Source organism: Arctopsyche grandis, chromosome 6 (assembly GCF_051622035.1).
Source record: "Arctopsyche grandis isolate Sample6627 chromosome 6, ASM5162203v2, whole genome shotgun sequence".
NCBI lineage: Eukaryota > Metazoa > Arthropoda > Insecta > Trichoptera > Hydropsychidae > Arctopsyche > Arctopsyche grandis.
Window position 1 is genome coordinate 33,319,558 of NC_135360.1, and position 25,023 is coordinate 33,344,580.

A 25,023-nucleotide genomic window follows, 5' to 3' on the forward strand; every position below is an offset into this window, starting at 1 on the left:
ACCTTTTTTTTCGACTGATGAAGGACGAACGCCAGTCAAGACATTGATATTCTTCTCGCATCCTTTGAAAGGAAATAACTGCAATGAATATTTGTGGCATTTTAGTACCGGCTCTGCCCGTTTATTGAGACTATTTTTGTATGAAATTACTGTTAACTAAGTACTTTTTTCTAGGAGACGAATGGTTAAATGTAAGAACAAGCCTCAATACAAAAGTAGGTATAAACCTCCCCGACAGAGAAAAAAAGGAAACGACAGATTCTAGCTAAAATATTTACATTGTTATTGATTTATTTTATTACAATACATATTATATTGTAACGTGGGAACATGAGAGAGAGAGAGTATCCACTGTCTGAGTGCATTCATAGGTGAACAATAGAGACCCCGGATTAGGCTAACGGGACTCAGTAAGCGCCCGAACCAAAGGATACGCTGGAGTTCTCACATACTTGGGCGAGTGCGTGCGTAAACAATAGACCTTTACGCGCCTAGACAATAGATACATAAATAGGTCGGGGAAGCTGTGGTGTGCAACTTGTCCTTTATAAGCAAGTACACACATCTGATTATTCTCGATAGTTTCGTGTGCACCTCTAGAATCATTGAATAAATGCTGTGAATCGACTTTGCCCTCTCATTTGGACCGTGAACCCACCCTTACTCGACAATATTTATATTGAAAACCCCTGTCAACTGCATCTACAGAAAATCCTGAAAAAACGAACTACGCCCAAGTATAGCTCGCGTGGCGACCAGCGCCGTATCGTAAATTGAAAGCGAACGTTGATGGCGAAGACGATCAAGTGGAGACATAGCTAAAGATCGATCAACAATGTAACACAAAATATAACAACAAACAAAAATAGAGCCTCGAAACAACAACATACTGATCAAACGGAAGAAAGAAGAATAATGACGTTGCAAGCGCCGATAAATTCCTTGTGATATAATATCTTAAATAAGTCGCAACCCTCACCGGTGAAGTATCATTGCAAATATCTCAAATAAAACAATACACAAGAATAGAATAAAAACCAAAGAACAAACAATACTATGTAAAACGATGACATATACATATATATATATATATATATATTTTTATTCTATACACACATTTAAATTTTGTAGCAAAACTAACCGTTTCGTGGACAAATAATTGCAAAAAATTCATAACTTTGGGCATTGTATAATACAATACATACAGTACATCCCAAGATACTTTTAAAGCAGCCGAGTATTCTCGGCGTCCACGAAGGGATCAAGAAAATGGCGCTTGCAACGTCATTTCAATTGTACTATTTTGCATCATCATGCGGGTCGGCCTCGACAAAATTCACAATGATGCAGCTCGGCATACGACACACTGAAGTATTTTTAAAAATTACACAATGATAATGAATATATTAATTGCACTGTTAAAAATCATTATTAACTAATTAAAAATAATGTGTATATATATATATATATATATATATATATAAGTTTTCAATTAACTATTGATTTTTTTTAAATGTTGCTGTGTGTTGAGATCATTGTTTCAAACACACACACATACACACACACACACATATTGATATACTAAAATCACATTGTTATAATTTTTTTTTTTTTTTAAATAAACCTATATTTATAATATGTTAATGAAAGGATCTATCCTTCGGTGGTGACGGGCTCCCTCGCGTGGTGGATTTTGATGTGCTTGTTGTGATTGGACTTGGTGCTGGACGCCTTGCCGCAGATGTTGCAGGAGAAGGGCCTCACGCCCGAGTGCACGGTCAGATGCTCGGTGAGGTAGTAGCTGCGGTGGAAGGACTTGCCGCAGTCGGGCACGTCGCACACGAACTTCTTCTCGTTCTCGTGCTCCTTGACGTGACGCTGGCAGTTGTACTTGCGGATGAACTGGCAGCCGCAGTAGTTGCACGTGTACGGACGCACCGACTTGTGCGCGTTCATGTGCGACACGTAGTCGGCCTGGCGGATGAAGGCCCCCTTGCAGAGGGCGCACTTGAACGGCTTGCTGGAGCGGTTGGCGTGCGTCCACTTGTGCAGCTTCAGGTTCCACTTGGTGGTGAAGTTCTTGTTGCAGATGACGCACGAGTGCGGCTTGCCGCCCGTGTGCGTCTTCATGTGCATCTCGATCGACGACTTCAGGTAGACGTTGTTGCACTCGGTGCACTCGACGTTCTCGCTCTTCCGCTTCTCGTCCGGCACGAAGTACTTGTTGTGGGTGCGGCGTATGTGTCGGGTCAGCGACGCCGTGTGGATGAACTTCTCGTTGCAGTGCAGGCACGCCTTGGGTCGGTCGTCGTGGATCTCCTTGTGCCACGCGAGCTTCTTCTTCGAGTGGAACACCTCGCCGCAGAAGCACACGTAGTCGCGCAGCTTCTTCTTGATCTGAAAGTGGTGGCGGTTGCGGTGCTGGACCATGTTCGAGTGCCGTCTGAAGTACAGGTCGCACAGGCTGCACTTCACCGGCGTCTTCCCCGTGTGGATGTTGTAGTGCTCGATCATCTTCTGTTTGGTGATGAAGCGTTTGTCGCACGCCGAGCATCTGAAACGTTCGGGCGAGCAAATTAACACCGTGTACCATTCACTCTCGAGAAATACTAATTTTCAAAGGCACTCAAGAACAACTTCCACAATAAAGGATCAGCACCCTCGGATAACCTACAAATACCCACTTGAAGCTATTGTGTGGAATTCTAGTGCACAAGTTCTTCTTGAGCACCTTTGAAAGTTAGTTTGAAAGTTGAGATTTATATCATATTATAATCTAAAAAAGCATTTAAATTCAAGCTTATTGAACTTGAACATTTAAAAATATACAATTTCAATATTTCGAATTGTGCAAAACGTAGAATATTCGCTTTTTTTACAATTCGAAATATTGATCTTCTGTATTATAATATGCACCCATATATTATTTGTATGTATATTATTATATATGTGTCATTTTGAACAGAAATTTTTCATATTTTAGCCTATTTGACTGATAGCCTGCGCTCATTATTATTTTAATAATTGCATGTTAATGTACGAGTGAATTTTGATCTAGTCTCTTCTATTTGGGCCTCGTGGGGATGTTTTGTATGTACGGCTGGTTCTTGTACATGTATATATTGGTGCCGACTGTTGATGAAGGACATTTTTAATTTTTCTCCTTAAATTTAACTATGTTTTGTGACTACTTCTATTATTGTTTGAACTTTTGCTACTATTTTTTTGTTATGTATTATACATGTCTGCTCTAGAGTTTATTCAAGTCATTATTTATGTAGTAAATAGTTGGGCAGATCGGACACAAATAATAACAAAAAACATAACCGGAAGGGAAATTATCAATCTATATTAAGTTTGACCCACTGAATTCGAATATGAAATTGATTTTTGTTGGATTGCTCTTATTTATGAGATATTTTACATACATACATATATAAATATATACCAAGAAGCCTAACAGGTAAACCCCAATGCGCCTTTCCGGCCAATTACAAACGATATACATTTTTTTTTTTATATAAATCGTCAAATTTCGTGATGGTGAAAAACTCGAAATTTGCGAGAAATGGTTAAAGGTTGCCCAATTTATTGGAACCGTTTCAATGAAAATCAGATAAATTGACAAACTCTGATAGGAAACGATCGACCTGGAGTCACAAACCAAGGTCTGGCCAACAGCAACCAGTAGGACTCGAACCCGTGATCACTATGTTCGAAAGCATATATGCTGACCACTAGTCCACGCTGCTGGTTATATATGTATGAGCGATTGAGAAAATGTGCAATTTTTTTACTCTAAAGGTGCTCGAATTAGTAAGTTCAAATAAAATAAAAAAATATTGAAATTGAAAAATTAGAGAAGTTAGTTCATAGTATTACGGAAAAAAAATATTTTTGACATTTAAAATTCCCTAGATAATTAATTATACGTATTTTAAAATAATTAAAAACAACAATCAATAAAAAAACATCTGACTATGGATTCCAATACTCATTTTTGGCACAACAATACTAGATTTAGAATTAATTACTGCAAAAGCCAACGTGCGAACGTGAGCGAGTGAGATGGAGTGATGCGCTGTCCATTCTTTATCTCGCTCTGGACATACGCATACCTTCTAAACAACCTCACTCTTTAACTCAATTTAAAATCATTTACCGCTTGAACTTGAGCGTTTAGATAATAATAAAAAATGCATATAAATGCGGTTAAGTGACATATTCGCAAAATAAGCTCAAAACCTTACAGAAAAAAGTATATTTTCACTTTTAAAATTCGATAGCCAATTAATTATAGGTATTTTAAAACAATAAAAAATCACAATCAATAGAAAAAACATCCGACTATTGAAAGCAATACTGACTTTTGGCACAGCAATACTAGATTTTGAATTAATTACTGCAAAAGCCAAAAATCCGTAAAAAATTGCACATATTTGTAAGCGCTCATATCTCTTCAACGAGAGTAAGCCAACAAAAAATATTTCCATTTTCGAATTCAGTGGGTCAAATAAGTTTAGATTGACTTATCTACACTCCGGTAAGTAAAAAACGTGATTTTTTGTTGCTCAGTGTTATTTGTGTAGTACTAATTAAGCATAATTACTTGTGATCGAACAAATTACTTACTAGCAATTGCTTCCACCTTTTAAACCTGCGAGCAAACGATCGACTGCACTCTTGAGCGAACCGATGCCAAAATGGTCCACACTTATAAATAGATAAATATTTGATGGCTATCTCAATTTTTCTTTGTTCAATTTTTTAGTGCTACTTAGTATGCAGTCGACCTCAGCATGCGATCTACCTTTGAATACCTCTGAGTCGACTATTTTTTTATTTATTTGTACCGTAGCAACGACCTGTTTATTATAATTTTTGTTTTTTCCAGCCGCCCCATAATGTTGTCGAAGCATTTCGAAGAAGAAAATACCGACCCTAACAACCAAATTTTAAATTAATTGGGCCAACCCCAACTTGACCTGACCCTTAAATAAATAGGTGTTGGCTGCTAAGATATGTTTTAAGTTTTATTTCATCAATATTTTCAACACCTATTTATTTAAGGGTCAGGTTCGGTTACGTTAAGTTAGGGTTGGCCCTATTCTTTTAAGATTGGGTTATTAGGGTCGGTATTATTCAGTCTCACTGTCACACACGAGAACTGAGACCGCATATTAAAGTAAAAACGTGAAGGTAGACCGCATACTAAAGTAGCACCAATTTTTTTTTATATAAAAACAGTAAACATACCTTTTGAAATTGGTTAAGCCATAAAATTATTATTTCATAACAACAACCTTTCTATAGAACATTCCCTGATTTCTGTGAATTCAATGTGAAAATGACTAACCAATTTCAATTGAATTAAATAACAAAAATAAATGCGCCGCAAGCTGATCAGCAGCGGCGACAAGTCAAAGTATCGACACAACGACATACTTATAGTCTTTGATTCCAAAGTGGCGTTTGATGTGAAGCTGCAGATTGGGGCGTCGGTTGAAAAACTTGCCGCACGTCAGACACTCGAGCGGGTGGATCTTCAGATGCTCCGTGTAGTGAAAATTATCGGGGAACTCGACCTTGCACGTGGCGCACACCAGGTCGGGCTTCTTCTTCTCCGACTCCACCTTGATCGACTCCACCTTGGGGTTCAAATCACCGCAGCTCACGAACTCGGGCTCGATCGTATTGACCGGCTTGATGTCAGCCTTGCTGGCGAACTCTAACTCGGTCACCATCAGACCCGTGTCTATGAGCATCGGAGTGACGGGCTCGGCCTCCGAAGACTTTTCCACCTTTATCTTCAACGGAGCGACGCTTTTCTTCTTGACGGTTTTTTTCTCCGTGGACATGACAGAATGCTCTTTCGTTCGGTGGACGCGTCTCTCCTTCGGACAGTTGAACCCCATGCCGCACGTTCCACACTTGTACTTCTTCTCGGGAAGCTTCACCGATTCGACGATCGTCACATTTTCAGAATAAATTTCAGTCCTGAAAAACATTCAATATTATTACAACTAGTCTACATATATTCCTGATGAAATACCATCTGGGTGTTTATATTGGCAACAAATTATTAGGTTAGTTTATAAAAGTGGTCAGTAAAAAAATGAATGACAGTGTTACGTACACCGCCGAGTGCAATAGGATTAGGCCGAGTAGCATCCCAGAGACTGTGTGACCGTTATAATTGGTTTCAAGGATTATCTCTAGACTAAGTGCAAGTAGGCTAAACAATGGCTGCTATTTGGTCCCTTCTCGGAAGTGACCTATACCATGGTACCGTGGGATCGAATGTCGTGGGAAGACATATCCGAGTACGTGACCATAACAATAGGTAAACAAATCAGACGTCGAAGATGTCCTGAGAGACCTGCCCCTTATAAGGCGGTACTTGGGCGATATCAAGACATTCTGGACTGAGCACTGCCAGTGTGTGTATCTCCTTAATCATCAAGAAATGCTGTGACACGACTTTGGCCTTTTACTTGGATCCTCCACCCACCCCTACGTAACACTATCATACTAACGAGAACTTGAGTGCCAAATATTGCGTATTCGCGATTTTAATGGCCACCAAATTGGCCGCTATTGGTCCCTTCTCAGAAGTGAACGATACCGTGGGACTGAGTGTCGTGGGAATACATATCCCGGGTACATGCCTAAACAATAAACATCGAAGATGCCCTGAGCGACCGATCCGTTATAAGGCGGTACTTAGGCGATATCAAGACATTCTGGATGGAGCACTGCCAGTGTGTGTATCTCCTTAATCACCAATAAATGCTGTGAAACGACTTAGGTCTTTTACTTGGATCCTCCACCCATCCCTATGCAACAATAGTTTCGAAATATTTACTGACAATTTAGTTATTTTCGTTGATCAAAAGCTCTGAATAAATTACTGATCAATTAAATGCACGCCGTTTATATATGGCATTGTAAACATAGATTACATTTGTACAATACTAACAATAAACTTTCATGAGGACTAGGAGGCATTTCAGCATCGGATCCGTCCGAAGGCCACGTTTCTCTCGCCAGCAAATTATACGAAGTGGATCCGACCATGTCGGAGAACGTCGACGGATCTCGGTACATCTGCAAAATAAAACAAACGTGAACATCGTCGTTAAATCGCATTACGGAGTGTGTCGAGGAGAGGCTTACCCCTGCCCACGGAGCGTCCATATCGCCGCTGCTCTCCTGCTCGGACAGTTCCCCTCTGGGCGGCATCTGCTCGTCGGTCTGAATGTTCAAAGCTTCGGCAGCACTCATAGTACATTTTTCCTTGCCGAGCGAGTTGAAGAAAGAGCTCTTGTCCGCGTGCGCTGTATAATTATCGGGAGGACACAACAGCTCGGTGTAATCCTTATTCAAGACGTTGGCTTGGCCGGCTTCGTCCAAGCAGTCGTCGATCTTTTCGTACAGGTTCTGGCTGTACTGCATGAAGTTTGTGAACGCAAACTCTTCCTTCTGAGCGACGCCGTTCCATTCGTCCCGATTGTGAGACTCGACTTTCTGTAGATTTTCCGGCGTGTCGAACGACTTTTCGTTCGAGAACGTCGCCGAATAGGAGTTCTCGTTGATGTACGAGTTGTCCATCAAGGAGAGGATCTGTTTGTTGTTTTCGTTGGTTTTTGATTCGACCTCGGACGTGGACGACTTCGGGAAGTCGGGGAACGAAGAGAGGTCTTTGAGATTCGCGACGATGGGCGTGGGCATGGCCACGTTGCCGAAGGTTATCACGTTTCCGGGCCTCATGGCTTCTAGCTTCGAGAACGGCTCTTCGGCGATTTCATTCTTCATATTTTCTATGCTGGGAAAAAAATTTCTAGCGTCGCCGACGTCGCACGTCATAGGAACATTATCTAAATTATTTTCTAAATTCTTATCACTGGAGTATATAGGATGCGACGACGACGACGACAGCTCGGCGAATATTTGACTGTCTTTATCGGAGACATTGCTATTATTTGAATTATTATTTACTACTTCCAATTCCGATTGAGACGTGTGAGGTTTCGGCGACTCGGCATTCTTATCCAGTTTCATCTCATCGAAGTCCTTCATGAAGTTGGTCGGGTGGAAGTTCTCTCTGTCGTCTATCGCCGCCTGTTGACTCGATATAGTCGACGATGCGTCTTGCTTCGACGGATTCGCAACTTTAATCCTATCCTTCAAGCTTTTCAGAGGCAAAATCTTCTTCGTCTTCTTTGTATAGATGTTTCTTTTGATCGGTAGCATGGTCAAGATTTCCGTGGTGGCCGTCTTTGGACACTCGTACTGCGGAGAGGGTACGTCATTGACAGGTTCATCATACGACTTCTCTTCGAGTGTAATATCAGGAACGATATTTGCAGTATTTGCGACACATTCGTCGTTTATCATCGGAGGCGTCGAAGGCATTGCTTTCTCCTTCAAAGTTATATCGGGCATGATAAAATTCGACGATATTTCGATAGAGTCCTCGACGGAATTGGAATTAGAATTAGAGTTGGCCTTCGGCGACGGAACCGGTTTCTCCCTCAACGTTATCTCCGGGATGATAAAATTCAACCGATTCGACGACTCTGCAGCCGGAGTCATCGACTTGTACGTGTTCGGATTCCCGATGTTCTTAATCACAGAGAAAGTATTGACGCATGTGGAACTCATCGCGCTCGGCGTCGACAGGGTCGTCTCGACGGTCACCGCCGGACTCAAATAGCTCCGATCGGAGTCGTTCGAGAAGTGAGTCGGCGAATACGAGTCGAGCAAGTTCGGCTCCGTCTTGATCTTATCCTGCACGACATTGTGCAAAGTGAGATCGATGACTTCCGACAGCATCGGCAAAGTGTTAGCGATCGGATTCTCCAGTTTAATGTCGCTCAGAATCTTCAATCCGGGCAGTCTATTGGCGTTGTTGTCCGGCACTTTCTTTTGGAAGCCGGAATCTTGCATCAGATTGTTCGAGTCGGGCTTCGAATACGGTTGGAACACCATCACGTTCTGGTACTTGGGCTCGTTGCCGTTTACGGAATCGTTTATCTTCTGGTATATGATTTGAGGTGTGGGATTGAACATGGGTTGGAAAGGTCCGGTTTGATGCGTCGGGAATTTGTTGAACACGGGAGTCATCAGCTTGTTGGTGGGGTCTTGGGTAATGGGGAGGGACGTTATGAGGATGTTCTTTTTGGTGGGGTCGTTGAAAGATGACTGCGAGCCGGGCACTACGAAGCTGACGGGGGTCATGTAGCGGATAGACGGGTTGTGCTGCATGGGCATCGGAGATGGGTTGGGGAGACGAGGAGCTATGGAGGCGAATTGCTGTTGGAACGTGGGGTGAGAGGTGGGCAGGGGCGTGGGTATGGGTGTGGGGAAGGTGGTGGGGCAGTGACAGTTGGTGTTGGTGAAGCATGGAGATCTGGATCTGCTGCGGGTGCGACTGCTGTAGTTGCTGGGGGCCCTGCTGGGGGTGCGACTGGGGGCGCGGCTGGAGGATCGGCTGGGGGGGCGGCTGGAGGCACGACTGGAGGCCCTACTCGAGGGTCTGTTGTTGGAGGAAGCCGACAGGGCACAGAGGGCTTTGATCACCTGGTCCTTGGGGTGCGTGTCAAGGTGCACGTCCAGCTTCATGCCATCGTGCAGGTAGAGGGTGCAGACGGGGCACTGCACGCTGAACTCCATGGTGATGGCGAGTGAGGGTGGGTGTGTGTGTGTGTGTGTGTTTGTGCGAGTGCGAGTCTAGACGTTCGGGAGGACGTGGATGAGGGTGAGGGTGAGGGTGAGGGCGAGGAGCTGCGGTCGGCGTGACATAGTCCGAGGCTAGCAGCCGCTCCCCCACCAGCTGGGGTCAGCGATCTCCAGTCAGCAGTCAGCAGTCAGCGATCGCCAGGCACCTGTCACCAGCCACCAGTCACCAATCACCTGCTCATCTACACTCTATATCGTACCTATGTTTACACATCGATACTATTATACTCACTGGTTCTGTGGCCAACACATTATGACCAATGGCCGACTCGGCGACTCCACTGCCACTCTTCGATTCTTCTTCGTATTTTAAATTCCTCGCTCGACGTGTCGCTGTTTTAATTATTTATTATTTGCATTTCGCTTCGTCGTGAGATTTATTTTAATCTATAGCTCGAGATATATTTTAACGAGAGCTTGAGTGCCAAATAAAAAGAATGGTAAAAATAAAAATATATTGAATGAAATTAGAATTGATGATAAGTTAACCCTTTGGCTGCTACGAGGTTTTTCAATGTCCAAGCGAAAAATGCTAACATTTGTAATTATTTTGAAAAAAAAAAAATATAATATTTTTTTTTACATACTTACTTCGCCGAACACTCGTAATTTTTATAATACTTTATATATTTTTAAGAAGCATTCGTGGACTCGTGCTCTCTCTTTCTGTCTTGCTTTTACATGCGTGCGTGCGAAAGAGATACCTACATATATACACTAAATAAGTTTTGACGATTGTTTTCCGAGGCTTTATTCTTTTCAATAATCTATTTTTAGATATCGATGTATCCTTACAACATGCGATATATTCGAAACAGGTAGCGGTCTCTCTCTCTTTCTTTCTTGGTTTTAATTGTGTACGTATGAGCGAGACACACAAGGATGCGAAGTTTCTAATAATCAAATAATTTTTCAACATGTATCATAAACATTTTGTATGCATTTCAGTTGCATTTGATTGATTGCATGAATTCGTGACGTCTCGTGACCTATATAATTGAAAGCGGATTTCTATTGTTTTTTGCCATTTATTTTAACTCTGCAAAATGATATCGGACAGTGAAAGTGATGAAAGCGAAATAATAGCTCCTCGCCGAAGAACTCGACAAATCAGCAGCTCTACTGATTCTGAAAATGAATTTATCGATAATAATCAATTCCCAAGTAATAACTCCTTATATGACATTGACAACGAACCCGAAATTTACTTTGATGATGAACCCGAAATTGAAGAGCTTTTATTTAAAAAATTGATAAATATTTATAAAGCTTGATTGAAAAATAAATATAAATACGTATATAAAAAAAATGTTTCGTGCCACTGATGTGCTGGTGGCTCAAAGAAAGTATTGAAATACGACAATTAATGACGTCAACAACGATCGTCGTAGCAATCTTCGCCGATTTCAAAACAACGATTTATCGTTGTTGTAGCAGTCAAAGGGTTAATTGAAAAAGTTGAAAATATAAAATACTTAGGTGTATACATAGATTCAGGACTAAATTTTAAAATGCACGCTGACTATATTATGGGGGATGAACGAACGAGACGACTGGCATGTTAATGCACGTGTTTATTATATGACAGCTGAAGGCAGAGTGAGTAGCGGCTCCCCGAACCCAGCCGAGTTGGTCCCCACTCGCAGGAAGGCAACCAAACTCGACCATGTCTTATAAGCGAGCCGCCACAATATAATAAAAAAAATGGCTAGAAAAGTTGGTATTATGGGGATGAACGAATGAGACGACTGGCATGTTAATGCACGTGTTTATTATATGACAGCTAAAGGCAGAGTGAGTAGCGGCTCTCCGAACCCAGCCGAGTTGGTCCCCACTTGCAGGAAGGCAACCAAACTCGACCATGTCGTATAAGCGAGCCGCCACATCACTCCCCCCCCCATCATCAGCGATACAAAAATTACAAAGAAACAAATTTTACAAAAGAAAAAAATTATTGAGTGGGGAGAAAAAAATTGTTGACGTGGGTCATACGCTGTGTAGGTGTACCGCCCTGAATGGTCGGTACATTCGAGGGCGGTGACGTCGCGAGCAGGACGGTGGCTGGTCCGATGGTCGCGCCGATGCGATGCTGCGCCGGCGCCGCTCTTCCGAGGCTGATGTCGGTTGGTGGGGCGGCGGGGGCGGCAGGGGCATCGATGTGGTTGATGATACTCCGAGCTGGACCGTGAGTCGTTGTGGCTCGTGGAGGTGTTGTAGCGCTACCGCCCGTCTCGGCGTGACGACGCTCGTGGGGACGTACGGGGCCTTGATGATGATGATGGTGCTGAGGTGGTGTGTGATGAATCTTGTGGTGCTGGATGACCGTTCTATGTGTACTGGATCGCGCATGACTCCACATCCAGCTGTCAAGATCGTCGTCTCATTCGCTCCCCCATTTTTTTAAGCACCTGTCATCGACGTTGTGGCTGGACTCCAGTCGGTAGGTAGGTAGGTAGCCGTGTCTGCTCGTTTATTGTCACCCGCGAGCCGCGACGTGCTGTGTTTATGGCGGCGCGGCGGGTAGCTTTCCCGCCTGGCTCGGTGAGGCAGGGATGAGCGGCATGTTGAAATTGATCGAGGCTGCGTGGCTCGATGTCGGGGGTCACCAGTTATGGGGGACGAACAAATGAGACGACTGGCATGTTAATGCACGTGTTTATTATATGACAGCTAAAGGCAGAGTGAGTAGCGGCTCTCCGAACCCAGCCGAGTTGGTCCCCACTCGCAGGAAGGCAACCAAACTCGACCATGTCGTATAAGCGAGCCGCCACAATATAATAAAAAAAATGGCTAGAAAAGTTGGTATATTATGTAGATTAAGAAATATTTTAAGTAAAATTTTAGTGTTTAATTCAATTGTCTTGCCACATGTGGTTTATTGTGCCACTGTGCTTAATTTGTTTAGTGGCCAAGATTTAGAAAAAATGCAAAAAATACAGAATAAAGCTATGAGAGGTATTTTGAATGTGAGTAGATTTAAGAGTATTGGAAGTATGTTAGATGAATTAGGATGGATGAGTATTAGAATTAGTCTAAATATTAGTACATTGTCTTTTGTTTATAAGTTAGATCATAAGTTATTACCTAAGTATTTTGATGATTATATAATAAGGAATAGAGATAAACATAGTTTTTATACTAGAAATAAGGACAAACTAGTTGTAAGTAGAGTAAGAAAGAATAAAACGGCTGGGGGTGTTTTTCACAGGGGTGTGCTCATGTATAATGCCCTCCCTGAGTGCATCAGGTCTGCTAAAAACATGGATGCATTCCTGCGAGGTGCGAAGAGACACCTCTGTGAGGGACAGTACATAATAATTAAGATGTATTTTTAAATTAGCTTGATAGCTAAAATATATATAAATAAAATAAAATAAATATTCCGTATTCGCGATTTTTGTGGCAACGATTGTCATTTGCGCGATCGAAATTTGCGCAATAATCCGTTTACCATGTACAAATACCAGTAGCAGCTCGTGAGAATTCATAGTGGGGGGGGGGGGGGGGGCTGCAGAGATTAATCGGGCTGTAGTAGCTCGTTGGCCATACCGTTTATTAAAAGATAACAAAAATAGCATGCATATGTACTATACTGAGAGATCTGCAACTCTGCAGCCTATTTGGACGAGCCGTCACTGACAAATACCCCTTTACGCTTTTTTTTTTGTGGAATTCTATTGCGTTAGTTCTTCTTGAGCATCTTTGAAAGTTTGGATATCTTGAGAGTGCGGCTTTCTTGAATACATTTATCCGATCACCGTATAAATTATCGGGAGATCGAAAGCGAACATTAATATCTACGAGAGGTAACCACAAGCAGATTATAAACACTATAAACACTACCTACACTAAGAAAACAGTGACGAATGACACTTCAAACTGGAATATTTTTTGCACTGGAATTTGGTAAAAGGGTTACATCCCAAATGTGAATCGCTAACAGGATAACAGCCGCTACGAAAATCACTCATGCGGATCTCCAGTCACTCGAAAATTCGTCGCACAGGAAAATTGCCGTACAGAAAACTGCACAAATATTGGTCAGAAAATGCTTTTTTTACGAAATTTGAGCAAACCTGTTAGTGGTTCACATTTGGGATATAATCACGAACCCTGGAATTTATGCACAGCCGAAACGATTCGTTCGTCTGTAGATAAGATTATTGTCATGAATTTCGTAGAAATATCTCCAACATAATACAAAAAGATAATTAAATGAAAGGGCATTGGTGAGGTGCAATTATTATCATTAGCTAGAAGATAACTAGAGAAGCGTGGTTACCTATTGGAGTTTGCAATTGAACAGGTGCTTTTAAAATAAATAAATATATATAAATAAAATCAGATGATCATAAAATCACAATAAAGACAAGATCTGGGACTAAAAAGAGGTTGGCAGGAGTGGAAACAAGGGACGCTGAACTCACTTTACAAGATTAAATCAGGAAGGCGATGTTTGAATGCATTGATCGTTTACATTCTGAACTCCAGATCATGTTACATGATCAATCATTTTGTACAAGCATGCTTAAACGTCTGTACTATTATTTTACGCAAGTATTTTGTTTGTACAAGCGCGTTAATACTTAATTGAAGTTTCATTTGCATACTTGTACAAACAATGCTTGCGCAAACGTGATTGAAAGTGTGTATGTAAGTTTATGCAAATTCTCACATCAGTAAGTAGTGCCTATATTTTAATCAATTTCGGTAAGTATATAAATCAGTATTTTATAAACAAAATCGTCAGTATTATAATATTAAATGTCATTATAAATATTCGGCCATTCGTCAAAATAAAACTTACCATTTATTTATTATATTTTTTACATATATACCAGGAAGGCCTTACAAGTAACCCCTTCCTGGCCAATTACAAACATTGCAGCATTTTTTTTTATTATACAAGTCGCTGAGTTACACTGACAAACTCGCAAATTAACGAGACATTGAGAATGAATTGTACATAAATTTTATTGAACATTAATCAATCTCAAATAGTGGTGACATAGTAGGTAGGAAGGATATTTAGCCAATTTTACCAGGAACCGTTTCAACAATGAAATCAAATAAAATTGGCAAGTTCTGATAGGAAACGATGGACCTGGAGTCACAAATATCCAGGTCTGACCAGCAGCACTACAGATATACCCAGAAAAATTCATTTCAATCGAGGTCAGCTCATGGGACCGAACCCGGCGCCTCTCGACGCTAAGCAGAAGCTTAACGACCGAGCTATGCTGCTGGCTGATTAATACTGATCATTTAATATAAATACTGAACTTTTATTATTTATACTGACCACTTGTATACTGAACGATGGATACTGGCCGTTTAGTATAAATAATGACCTTTAATTTAATGAGATTTAAGTTTGCACCATAGATATATAATACACATAGATGGACCCTGACGTGTGATTTTGGTCGGAGATTTTGTCTTCACTAACTGAGGGGTGCGGGGGGTTTAACTAGCGGGGAAGTTGGAAAAAAAAAAGGTTTTTTTCCCTACGACGCAGCGGTACCTACCTACCTACTGAGAGAAAGTGTGCATGCGCCATGTATTTTGCGGTAATTGGACTATTCGTCACATTGGGGTGGTCACAAAGACAATTTTTGCCATGAAAATCGCGAATACACAATATTTGGCACTCAAGTTCTCGTTAGTATGATGGACTTTTCGGCTGCCAGATGTTCCGTTATAGAGATTTTAGTGACTTTGTGACGAGTAATTTGTGACCAGTAATCACCAAACCGTATTTTGCATGCGCCAAAAGGGAGACCAGTATAAAGCGTGAGGGCGGATCTATGTATTATACATGTATGCTTTGCACACAGGCGGCCGAACAGCATACAGTTACGTGAGTACTTTTAGTTGTGCTGATCGGTTGTGGAACCCTTGTTGTTAGTATTTACTTTCGAAGAAAATCAAAAAATGGCTACGGAAGCGTTGTAATGAAATAAATAATGGAGGCACACCCTTTAATACTCAGTACGAGTTTAGTGTTTCTTTTAGCTGTACTTTGACCTGCTAAGACCAACATGGGGTCAGTCCGTTTGACGTGTGGAGATTGAAACGACTGGAGATCGAAAACTCTGGTTCAAAATGTCCTACGACTTTGAATCGATGGGTCTGACCGGTAATAATCATTATTTATAAACGTGAACCATATTTCAGACTATTTTCCCCATTGTCTCGTTTTTTCATACTTGTAATATTTTGTATACTCATGATTGACAATTGATTAATTATGCGCTAGCCTCAATTGTCGTGAGACAACAGACCTTACCCTTCCACACCTTTCTAGCAAGTCATTCGACTTTGATAACCATTTCGAATAATAATTCTAAACCCAAAACAATGGAGAAGGTACTCTCCAGTGAAAATATTTCATTAGTTACTTGATATTGTTGCGTACGGGTGAGTTCAGGATCTAAATGAAAGGCCAAAGTCGCTTCACAGTATTTATTGAATGATTCAGGAGGTCCACACGTAGCTAGCACTCGCTCCGGAATAATCTGATATGGCATATGTACCTCTATATAAAGGACAAGTTGCTCCTTTATACTGAGGTTAAATTTATATATCTATTGTCTAGACCAGTGGTTCTTAACTTTGGTTCGATCGAACCTCAGGGGTTTGGTGAGTCAGTCTCAGGGGTTCGGCGGAAATTCAACAGCAACTCTTCAGAACAACAAAGCTCTCAACGTTTTGGTGTCAACAAATGGTAACGTAACCTGTTATTGCTAAGAAAGCTCTAGATATTTTCATACATATCTTTGCGAGCAATCCTTTTCGAGGATGCTGGACATAAAAACGAAGAAAAGGAACAGACTTTGTTGCGAAAATGACATGAGAGTGGCACTTGCCAAGGTTTCTGAACTGGTCTCTGAAAGGCAACAGCAGAAGTCACACTGATTTACAGTAAATATTCATTATTATGTTTTTGTATTTGTGTGAAAATCATGTTTTAATGGTTTTGTTCTTTGAACACAGTGATGTTCATTTTGTGCACCAGTAAAATATATACCTATGTTTTGATTTTGAAAAAAATCATATTTTATTTTTCCAATTAAGAAGGGTTCGGTGAATGCGCAAATGAAATTGAAGGTGTTCAGTACCTCCAACAAGGTTAAGAACCTCAAGTCTAGACACGTACAGTTTTAAGTGAGTCTCACGCTTTTTCCCGGATTCTGAGAATTCCAGTGACTACTTACTTACAATTCAGGGGTGTCCATTGTTCGCCCCCGAATACCCTTAGACAGCGGATACTCTCTCCCGTGTTCTCACATTACAATATATATTTCTTTTTAATTTTCAATTAGAAATACAAACACTGCTACGCGGCTGGAGAGAGAATAACTATCGGAGAAGTGAAGACATTGTCGAGATATGGGAGTTGCACATCAAAAACAACACAAACAAATTGGGAAAAGAAAGTGTGTACATTCGCCGAGTGTCTAATTTTTTTAAATCGAAAATCTTATTACATTGTATGTATGTACGTATGTTTCCAGAACACGTCGTATTGGAACAAATGATATTTGCATCTTTGGACTGTCATATGTTTGACATAGCCGAAGAATGCATCGGCATACTATCGGCACAGTTTCCGGGAAGTTTGAGAGTGCATCGCTACCAAGCGATGAAGCTGGAAGCCATGGAAAAGTAATAGCAATTGCGCATGTTTCAGCCTACCGCCTACATACGTAGATGGATTATTCCTTTTTCTTATATTCATAGGTATGATGAGGCTTTGGAATTCTTGGACTCGCTTATTAAACGCGACGAGACGAACGCCGCACCCCGGAAGCGGCGAGTGGCCATCTTCAAAGCCAGAGGACGCATCCTGGAAGCGATCAAAGAGCTGACGGAATATCTGAAAAAGTATGCACGCTCGTATAATGTCGACCGACTGTCGGAGAACGGTTCACATTGACGAGTATTGAAATCATTGTAGGTTCATGTCGGATGTGGAAGCATGGCAGGAGTTGTGCGATTTGTATTTAAGCCAAGCCGACTATTCGAAGGCCGTCTTCTGCGCCGAGGAATTGCTCTTACATCAACCCCACTCGCATCTTTTCCATCAACGAGTCGCCGATATTCGCTACACAATGGTGCGTACTTTACAAATATTGTCTTGAAAACTGGATAAAAGATTTACACTATGTGAAATTCATTACTATCGTTGTTGATTTAACTTATAGGGTGGAATTGAGAACATGGAATTGTCAAAAACGTACTATTGGCAGGCGATACAATTGAATCCGAAGAACATGCGCGCTTTGCTCGGACTTTATTTGGTAATATCATTGAGCTGTGATGTGTGATTTTATTTAAATTCGAAGAATTTGTGTACAAATTGTGTCCTTTCTTTCAGGTTTGTAATAATCTAGCGTCTCTATATAAGAGCAGTGGAAGCAACAAAAAGAAGGCTTGGCAGTTGTCGCTGTGGGCTTTGAATCAGATATCAATATTGTACGCAGCGGCCGGAGAAAACGTTCCAGTATTGGTAGGTCCTAAAGGGCAAGATAAACAAAAAGATCAAGTCAAAGATCTAATCGATTCATTCGCAGCTATAACTATGGGTTAATATATTCTAATTTCATGTAGTGCAATTTTATATACGGAATGGACTTAAATGGAACAATTTGATTCAACCGAAGGATCAAACGTTGCTTTTTTTTATGTCCGAACTGTATTATCTATAAGCAAATGATACCATTCAACAACACGATCCAATCTTTGGAATTTTCTTTTTCATTAACATACGAAAAATTACATCTGGATTTCATTTTGGAGTGAAATCGGAAGAAACACTGGAAAGATTGAAAAAAAAAACCGGGTGTGACATATTTTATCATTTATATATGAAGTATATATCCAGTTAAAGATGTCGTTGATTAAAAACTTGTTGATTAAAAGTGTTAAAATACTAAATTTTCTCTGCTTTCATTTTTAATTATCTCAAATATCAACATTTTAGCTTCCGGTCTTCATTTTTAATCTTGCATTGCAGTAAGCGGTGGTATTAAACAGCATTTTGAACATTATTTCAAAGTCGAAAGTGTAGTTTTATTCACATTTTAATGAAAACATGTCAAGGATTGGGTCGTGACAGTGAGTGGTACCGTTACCTTATGTACCATATATTTTCATTCTAGTTTGTTATGAATAAAATCGTTTAAATATGTTATCATTTTGTCACATTAGTGTATTTAAAAATATATGAATTTCCTGTCAATATTTGTGGAATATGTATTTATTTTTTTATTACATGTAAGTTAAGGGGTTTCGTTGTTTTTGGACAGTTCATTCCTTATTTTAATATATTTCATACTTTCTTCCAACTTTCTTCTGCTCTCTTCTTTTCTTTCTTTCCTAGTTTGATCCTGTGAGTTAAAGTATTTTGTTCGAAAGTCATCTTCGGAAATGCCGTTTGTATCGAATGTCTTCTCGGAGCTGTACAAATTATTATTCGACAGATCCATTGTCTTTTCGTACGTCAATAGTCGTCGAGAAGTCAGCTTACTGAGAATTTGTTCTGAATTGGCATTTAATTTAAGGCATGGATGACGTGGCAGTTTATTAACGTCGTAATCCCCCCTAAAGAAAACAAATTACATACAGTATTAAACATTCAATGTATGATAAATTAACGCAAATTGATTGTGAAAAATTTACCTGTAGCACGGATACCAAAAAACCAATTTTTTCCCTATACATAAATGCAACGCTGCAAAATTTAACAAGTCTTCAAATATTTCAGGCAAATTGTAGTCTATTTTGGAGGGAATGTGATTCACTAAATGTTCTGGAGAAAGTGAGTAATTTTGACGCTCGATTCCTATTCTTTCAGTCGACTCCCTAATTCCGTACGGCGCTAAGGAAAAAACAACACATTAGTTAATTTTATCAATAATAATGTTAAAACTGTATTCGTTAAACGAGTCGAAACCTTTGCTTGCCTGTCCAAGATTGCCAAACTTACCGACGCATTTAATCTGGGTAAAAAATCTCGATATGTAAAAGTGTAGGATCCGGTTGACAGGAGACATAGACAGTGGAGTGAAATGAGACCGGTTAAACGGTTTAAAAAATTGTTGACTAGAGCGCCGCAACGATCTAAACTGTTCCGACACATTACACGTTACCAACCTCATCATTCATGCCAACTTAATCATTCATACATGCAATCTTCTAGGTTATAAAACTAAATCCCACACTAGCAATACCCATCAAGTTGTATTTATTTCTTAGAAAGCGTCAGTTAAAGAACCTTTCTTATACTTCTCGTAGTTGTGACGTCACCAACGATACTCTTGGCAATCTTGGACTAAGTTGAAAACAATGATACATACGGTAAACGGATTATTGCGCACATTACGATCGCGAATACGGAATGTCTGGCACTCGAGTTTTCATTAGTATGATAGTTCGCATGTGTGTCTCTCGAGGGATGGAATTTTCGGGTGCCAGATGTTCCATGATCGAGATTTTAGTTCGTTTAGTGCGGAATAATCACCGAACCGATACATACATATAGTTGTTTGGCAGCAATGGGTTAAATGTTCATACAATCAATACGAAAAATATTCTTTAGTACATTCTACATGGACACGTTCATGTTCCGCAGTGTGTATCCGAAACCGACACGATTCATTCATATTATACAGCAGTGAATGTCACCGAAACGTACCAAGCAAAATCGATTTACTTTGGCTATTGTGGAAATATTCACGTATGGTGGCGAGTGCACCCGTACTCAAGAAAATGTTCGGAAACGTCATATTATGACAATAACAACTTGACGCTTTCTGTATTATATAAATGTAAATCGATTTTGCCTTGCACTCGTCCAAAACAAGCATGAGAGTGGTGCTGTATAGTATTTTCCGTGCAGTGTATAACTTACGATCTGTAATAATAGCGTCAAATTTCAACGAAGTTCTCCATAAAGGCATTGAAAAATCACTAACGACAACGTCTAAATACTGATGTTGCCTTTTATACTGCTGCATATTGGCTCTGATACTTTCGTCCTTCTCTCTAATCTGCAACAGGATCGACGGTTAGAAAACAGTTAGACTTGAATACTTTTTTTAATTTTAGAACATTAATGTTTAACCTTTTGTTTTATTCTCGTGGGTCTTGATCTCGCGTGAAGCATTAGAAAGTCCATATCTGTACCCCAAACGTAGCCTTTGAGGAAAAAAAACAGGTTTTTAAAATTGAATGTGAATGTGAATGCCTTCAAATTGATGAAACCAACCTCCGAATTCAGCAGCGGCAACCAAAAGTGACCCGCTACCTACGAAAGGGTCGATCACCGTGTCTCCGTACTTGACCTGAGCTTGGTTGGCCATCAGCACGGAGAGTTGAGCGTCCATGCTTGTATTCCCGATGAACTTGCGATGTTTTAACGACAGTTTCGATATAAGATTTCGTTGGCCTTCAGCTATCTACATAAATAATGATCGATTTAAATTTAAATTCAACTAAAGATTGTCTCTTGCAAGGTGTATAGTTGTATGCGAAACTTACACGTCTACCGACAAACACGTCGTGAGGTGTTTCTGGAATGTTATTCGGATCTAATCCGTAATATTCTAAGAACATGATATCCACCTCGGGGTTTTTCAGTGACACGGATCCTTTGAATGGCATGTAATTGAAATTCTATAAAAATTATGAGTAATTTAAAAATATTTATATATGATGTACACTTTTATATGAATAAAAAATAGTTTACTACATTCAAAAGTTTGTTTTATATAAAAAAGTAACCTCTATTTTCTTAATTTTGTCCTCGCTCTGGAAATGTTTGCAGAAGGTTTCGACGGTGAATCTAAATGTGTTTTCGGACGAAAAGTGCGGCTCCATTATACGCCTCGGACACGCTAAGCAAGAATTCAACTCGTCTCCGGAAGAGATCCAATCTTGGGTTTTGTTCACGATGGATTCGTTCAAAACTTTATGCATTTCATCCGAGGTCTTTGCCCTGCCCCATAATTCGATGCACCATCGTAACGAGATGGACCTGGAGGCGATCTTCTTAGCCAAATCTTCAGATTCCAGTTCTACGATCCAATATAGCACATCGTTCAAAGGCTCTTCGAGGAATTTTAATTTTATATCAAAAAGTGATATTATTGAGTCGATTTCCTTTAAAAGAGTTAAATGATGAAATCCAATGAGAATTTTGGATCATTTACCAAATGTGAATGTATTGATTGGTTAGTTAATACCAATGGCTCTTAATTGGAATGATTATGATTAGTGAGTTTTTCATTATAAGAATGTTATTTTAATTTGAAAGTGAAGCACGTTATTAGGCTTATCAATAATTATAGTAAAAGTGTCCAAGTACATATATATGTAGATACTTCAAATATACTACTATTGACCTATGCTTCACCTGTATGGAATAACGCCTCGAATACTAACCTTTCCAAGCTCAAAGTAATACAAAATAATTTATAATACACCCATATATACTAACTTGAAAAAACTGCATGCCATATATAATATTCCGTTTGTTACAGACATTACTAACTGCCTAACCAGTAGATTCTATGACAGAATCACTAATAACCATACTAACACACTTGTGAAGAGTCTCGGTGATTACAACAAAATGTCTATACCCTTCAGGTATAACACACAGATTACCTAAACACAATCTGCTTTAGATCATCGACTTTAGACAGTCTTTAATTAATATTATGTATTAGATGTATTATGAACATTTATAAGGATTGTAAATAGGTTTTTGAGCTCTTTTTCCTATTACGCTGTATATATTAACATTATAATATTATGATTACTAACAAAATTAAATTAAAATTGTAAAATAGAAAATGATCAGTAGCTATTAAAATATATATAAGATGTATTGTGAACATAATTTAGTAATAATAAAAAGCATTTAAAAATCAAATCAAATATACTACGACAATGTTGAGAAGTTAAGATTGAGTATTTAACTTTTTCATTTCAATATTTATCTTAACCTTAATATCAATATGCTATGAATGAGAATAGTTTTTGATTGGAAGGTTTGAATGATCGATTACTGGTGTTCTGATACCCCAAATAGATTCACATATTGAAGAGCCACTGGCTTACGAATGCAATGAGCAATGTTTTAGGTTAGAAAATATGGAATGTAAAATAGTATGTGAAAAGTTTCTAACAGGACGACGAAACTCAAGATGTTCATGAGCAAACCACAGCAGATATCTTTTGGGCATCTTGACTGATGTTATTGTAGTACTGAACCATTTGACACATCGAACTAATGTCATGTGGTCGCCAAACGTCACTGACCCCAATACACAACATTCACTCCAAACACCTGCTTATTCGGCCTACTTTGACATTTCGTGTAATGCAATTTCAATTGGTAAGAAGTAAAGTTTTAAATTCAGTTAAACAATATTTATTCAATGAATTGATACACACTTAAGTAATTTCAGTCACTGAAATATATATGCAATATTTTTTTTAACGATTTTGACATTAGGTCCGTAGCAGGTTTGCTAGATTTTCAAAGAATAATGTCGGGATTTTATCATCATTATTTTTAAATCCTTTCACACCAAACGCTAACTTTCCATAAAATGTTTATTTTCCTTAATGAAACCCAGAAAAAAATTTGCATGCTGCTGCATTTTTCAACATATATATTTTGGGGTAATTGGGACTCTTCGTCACATTGCGGTGGTCACAAAGACAATTTTTGCCATGAAAATCGCGAATACACAATATTTGGCACTCAAGTTCTTGTTAGTATGAAGGACTTTTCGGCTGCCAGATGTTCCGTTATAGAGATTTTAGTGACTTTGTGACCAGTAATCACCGAACCATATTTTGAGTCTTTTAAAGTTCACGAAACTTCATAAAATTTTCTTTTACTCAACTTCCGAGCTATTCAGCAACAGATGATTTGATTCTTTCCGCCAAGCCGTCGTCATTATATTAACCTTTCCTTACCGGTGATAGAAACATAGTCGACATTTACTCTAATTGTGTGAATATCTCTGTAAATATACTAAATACAGAGTTCATATTTTGGGTATTCCTCAGCAATACATTAATGTATTAGATAGAATTATTATAATATACACGTATTTATCTGACGCAACAGAAAAAAATATTTTATCGAAGAATCGGGCATAATGCGCAAATGCAGTGTGTGTTATTACGTTTTTTCTTTCAGTCGTGTCCCGTTCTCGGTGCGCGCGTGTTGTTTTTTTCGTTTCGGAGCTTTTTTGTACCGTGTGGACCAGCACTTTATTTGTGTTTCTTGATTATTATATAGTAAATACGGTAATAATTATTTAATGTTATTTTTTTTTAATTTGCTATGCTACATTGTATATTATATTTATATTTTCAAAGACAAAAGAAAAAAATGTCTGAAAGAAATTTGATGAATGAAGAGGAATATGATAGCGATCTCGATTTTGAAATAAATGATAATTTTACTGATACGGAAGATTTTATTGAAGATATGGAAGATACAGATTCGGAATTAGAGGCCAGTGAAAATGAAGACGAAGAAGTGTATACATCGAATCATGGATTCCAATGGAATTCATTACCACCATCATCCTCAAGACGTAGAGAGTGCAATATTGTTACCGAAAATTCAGGACTTATAAATGGTAGCACTACTGTAAATACTATTAGAGAAATGTTCTCTTTGTTTATAAATTCAAATATGGTGAGAGAAATATGTGAACAAACGAATCGTCAGTTACATCGTACATCCACGAAAATTATCGAGCCGATATTGGCAGAAGAATTGCTTGCATTCATTGGAATAATGCTTGCGTCTGGCAGAAACAGGACCCGAAAATTAAGCTTAAATGAATTGTGGACTAATGACAGCGCTTTTTGCCAACCATTTTTACGGCATCTATGTCTCGGGATAGGTTCATCACAATATTCAGTCAAATTCGTTTTGACGACAAAGAAACCAGACAAGAAAGAATACACGTGTCGTCTGATAAATTAGAACCTATCAGGACAATTTTTAATGAATTTGTAGAAGAATGTAAACGTAATTATTCTCCAAGTTGCAACATTACTGTGGATGAACGTTTGGCTACCTATAGAGGCAATTGCCCATTCCGCGTGTATATGAAGTCGAAACCCGGTAGATATGGAATAAAAATGTGGGTATCGGCTGACTCTTCAACAGCATATATATTAAATATACAGGTTTATACAGGTATGGTTAATAATTGCCGAGAGATAAATCAAGGGAATCGTGTA

General features: G+C 39.3%; 3 protein-coding genes across 5 annotated transcripts; 1 reads left to right on the top strand and 2 right to left on the bottom strand.

Annotated features, from left to right (window-relative positions):
• Window positions 1–1,511: 1,511 nt before the first annotated feature.
• Window positions 1,512–9,977, bottom strand: LOC143913888 (uncharacterized). Of its 3 annotated transcripts, none has more exons than XM_077433932.1 (5): window positions 9,833–9,977; window positions 7,177–9,493; window positions 6,980–7,107; window positions 5,446–5,997; window positions 1,566–2,554 (listed from the first exon to the last, which is right to left on the bottom strand). In XM_077433932.1, exons 2-5 carry the CDS (start codon window positions 9,271–9,273, stop codon window positions 1,654–1,656), a joined length of 3,678 nt encoding a protein of 1,225 aa, XP_077290058.1. In that variant the 5' UTR covers window positions 9,274–9,493; window positions 9,833–9,977; the 3' UTR covers window positions 1,566–1,653. The 3 variants fall into 3 exon arrangements, with proteins under 3 accessions (XP_077290059.1, XP_077290058.1, XP_077290057.1); XM_077433931.1 differs by having other exon boundaries at window positions 7,177–9,469; window positions 9,833–9,974; XM_077433933.1 differs by having other exon boundaries at window positions 1,512–2,554; window positions 7,177–9,971.
• A 5,770-nt stretch (window positions 9,978–15,747) lies between these two features.
• LOC143913874 (ER membrane protein complex subunit 2-like) lies at window positions 15,748–19,095 on the top strand. Its single transcript, XM_077433912.1, has 7 exons — window positions 15,748–15,880; window positions 17,067–17,180; window positions 17,259–17,409; window positions 17,485–17,628; window positions 17,702–17,858; window positions 17,949–18,044; window positions 18,122–19,095. Exons 1-7 carry the CDS (start codon window positions 15,847–15,849, stop codon window positions 18,332–18,334), a joined length of 909 nt encoding a protein of 302 aa, XP_077290038.1. The 5' UTR covers window positions 15,748–15,846; the 3' UTR covers window positions 18,335–19,095.
• Window positions 18,603–23,116, bottom strand: LOC143913873 (tRNA (guanine(10)-N(2))-methyltransferase TRMT11). The gene is made up of 8 exons (XM_077433911.1): window positions 22,938–23,116; window positions 21,529–21,906; window positions 21,286–21,420; window positions 21,014–21,203; window positions 20,870–20,943; window positions 20,657–20,795; window positions 19,426–19,624; window positions 18,603–19,347 (listed from the first exon to the last, which is right to left on the bottom strand). The coding sequence occupies exons 1-8, from the start codon at window positions 23,046–23,048 to the stop codon at window positions 19,026–19,028; spliced, it is 1,548 nt and encodes a 515-aa protein (XP_077290037.1). The 5' UTR covers window positions 23,049–23,116; the 3' UTR covers window positions 18,603–19,025.
• Between the last annotated feature and the right edge of the window lie 1,907 nt (window positions 23,117–25,023).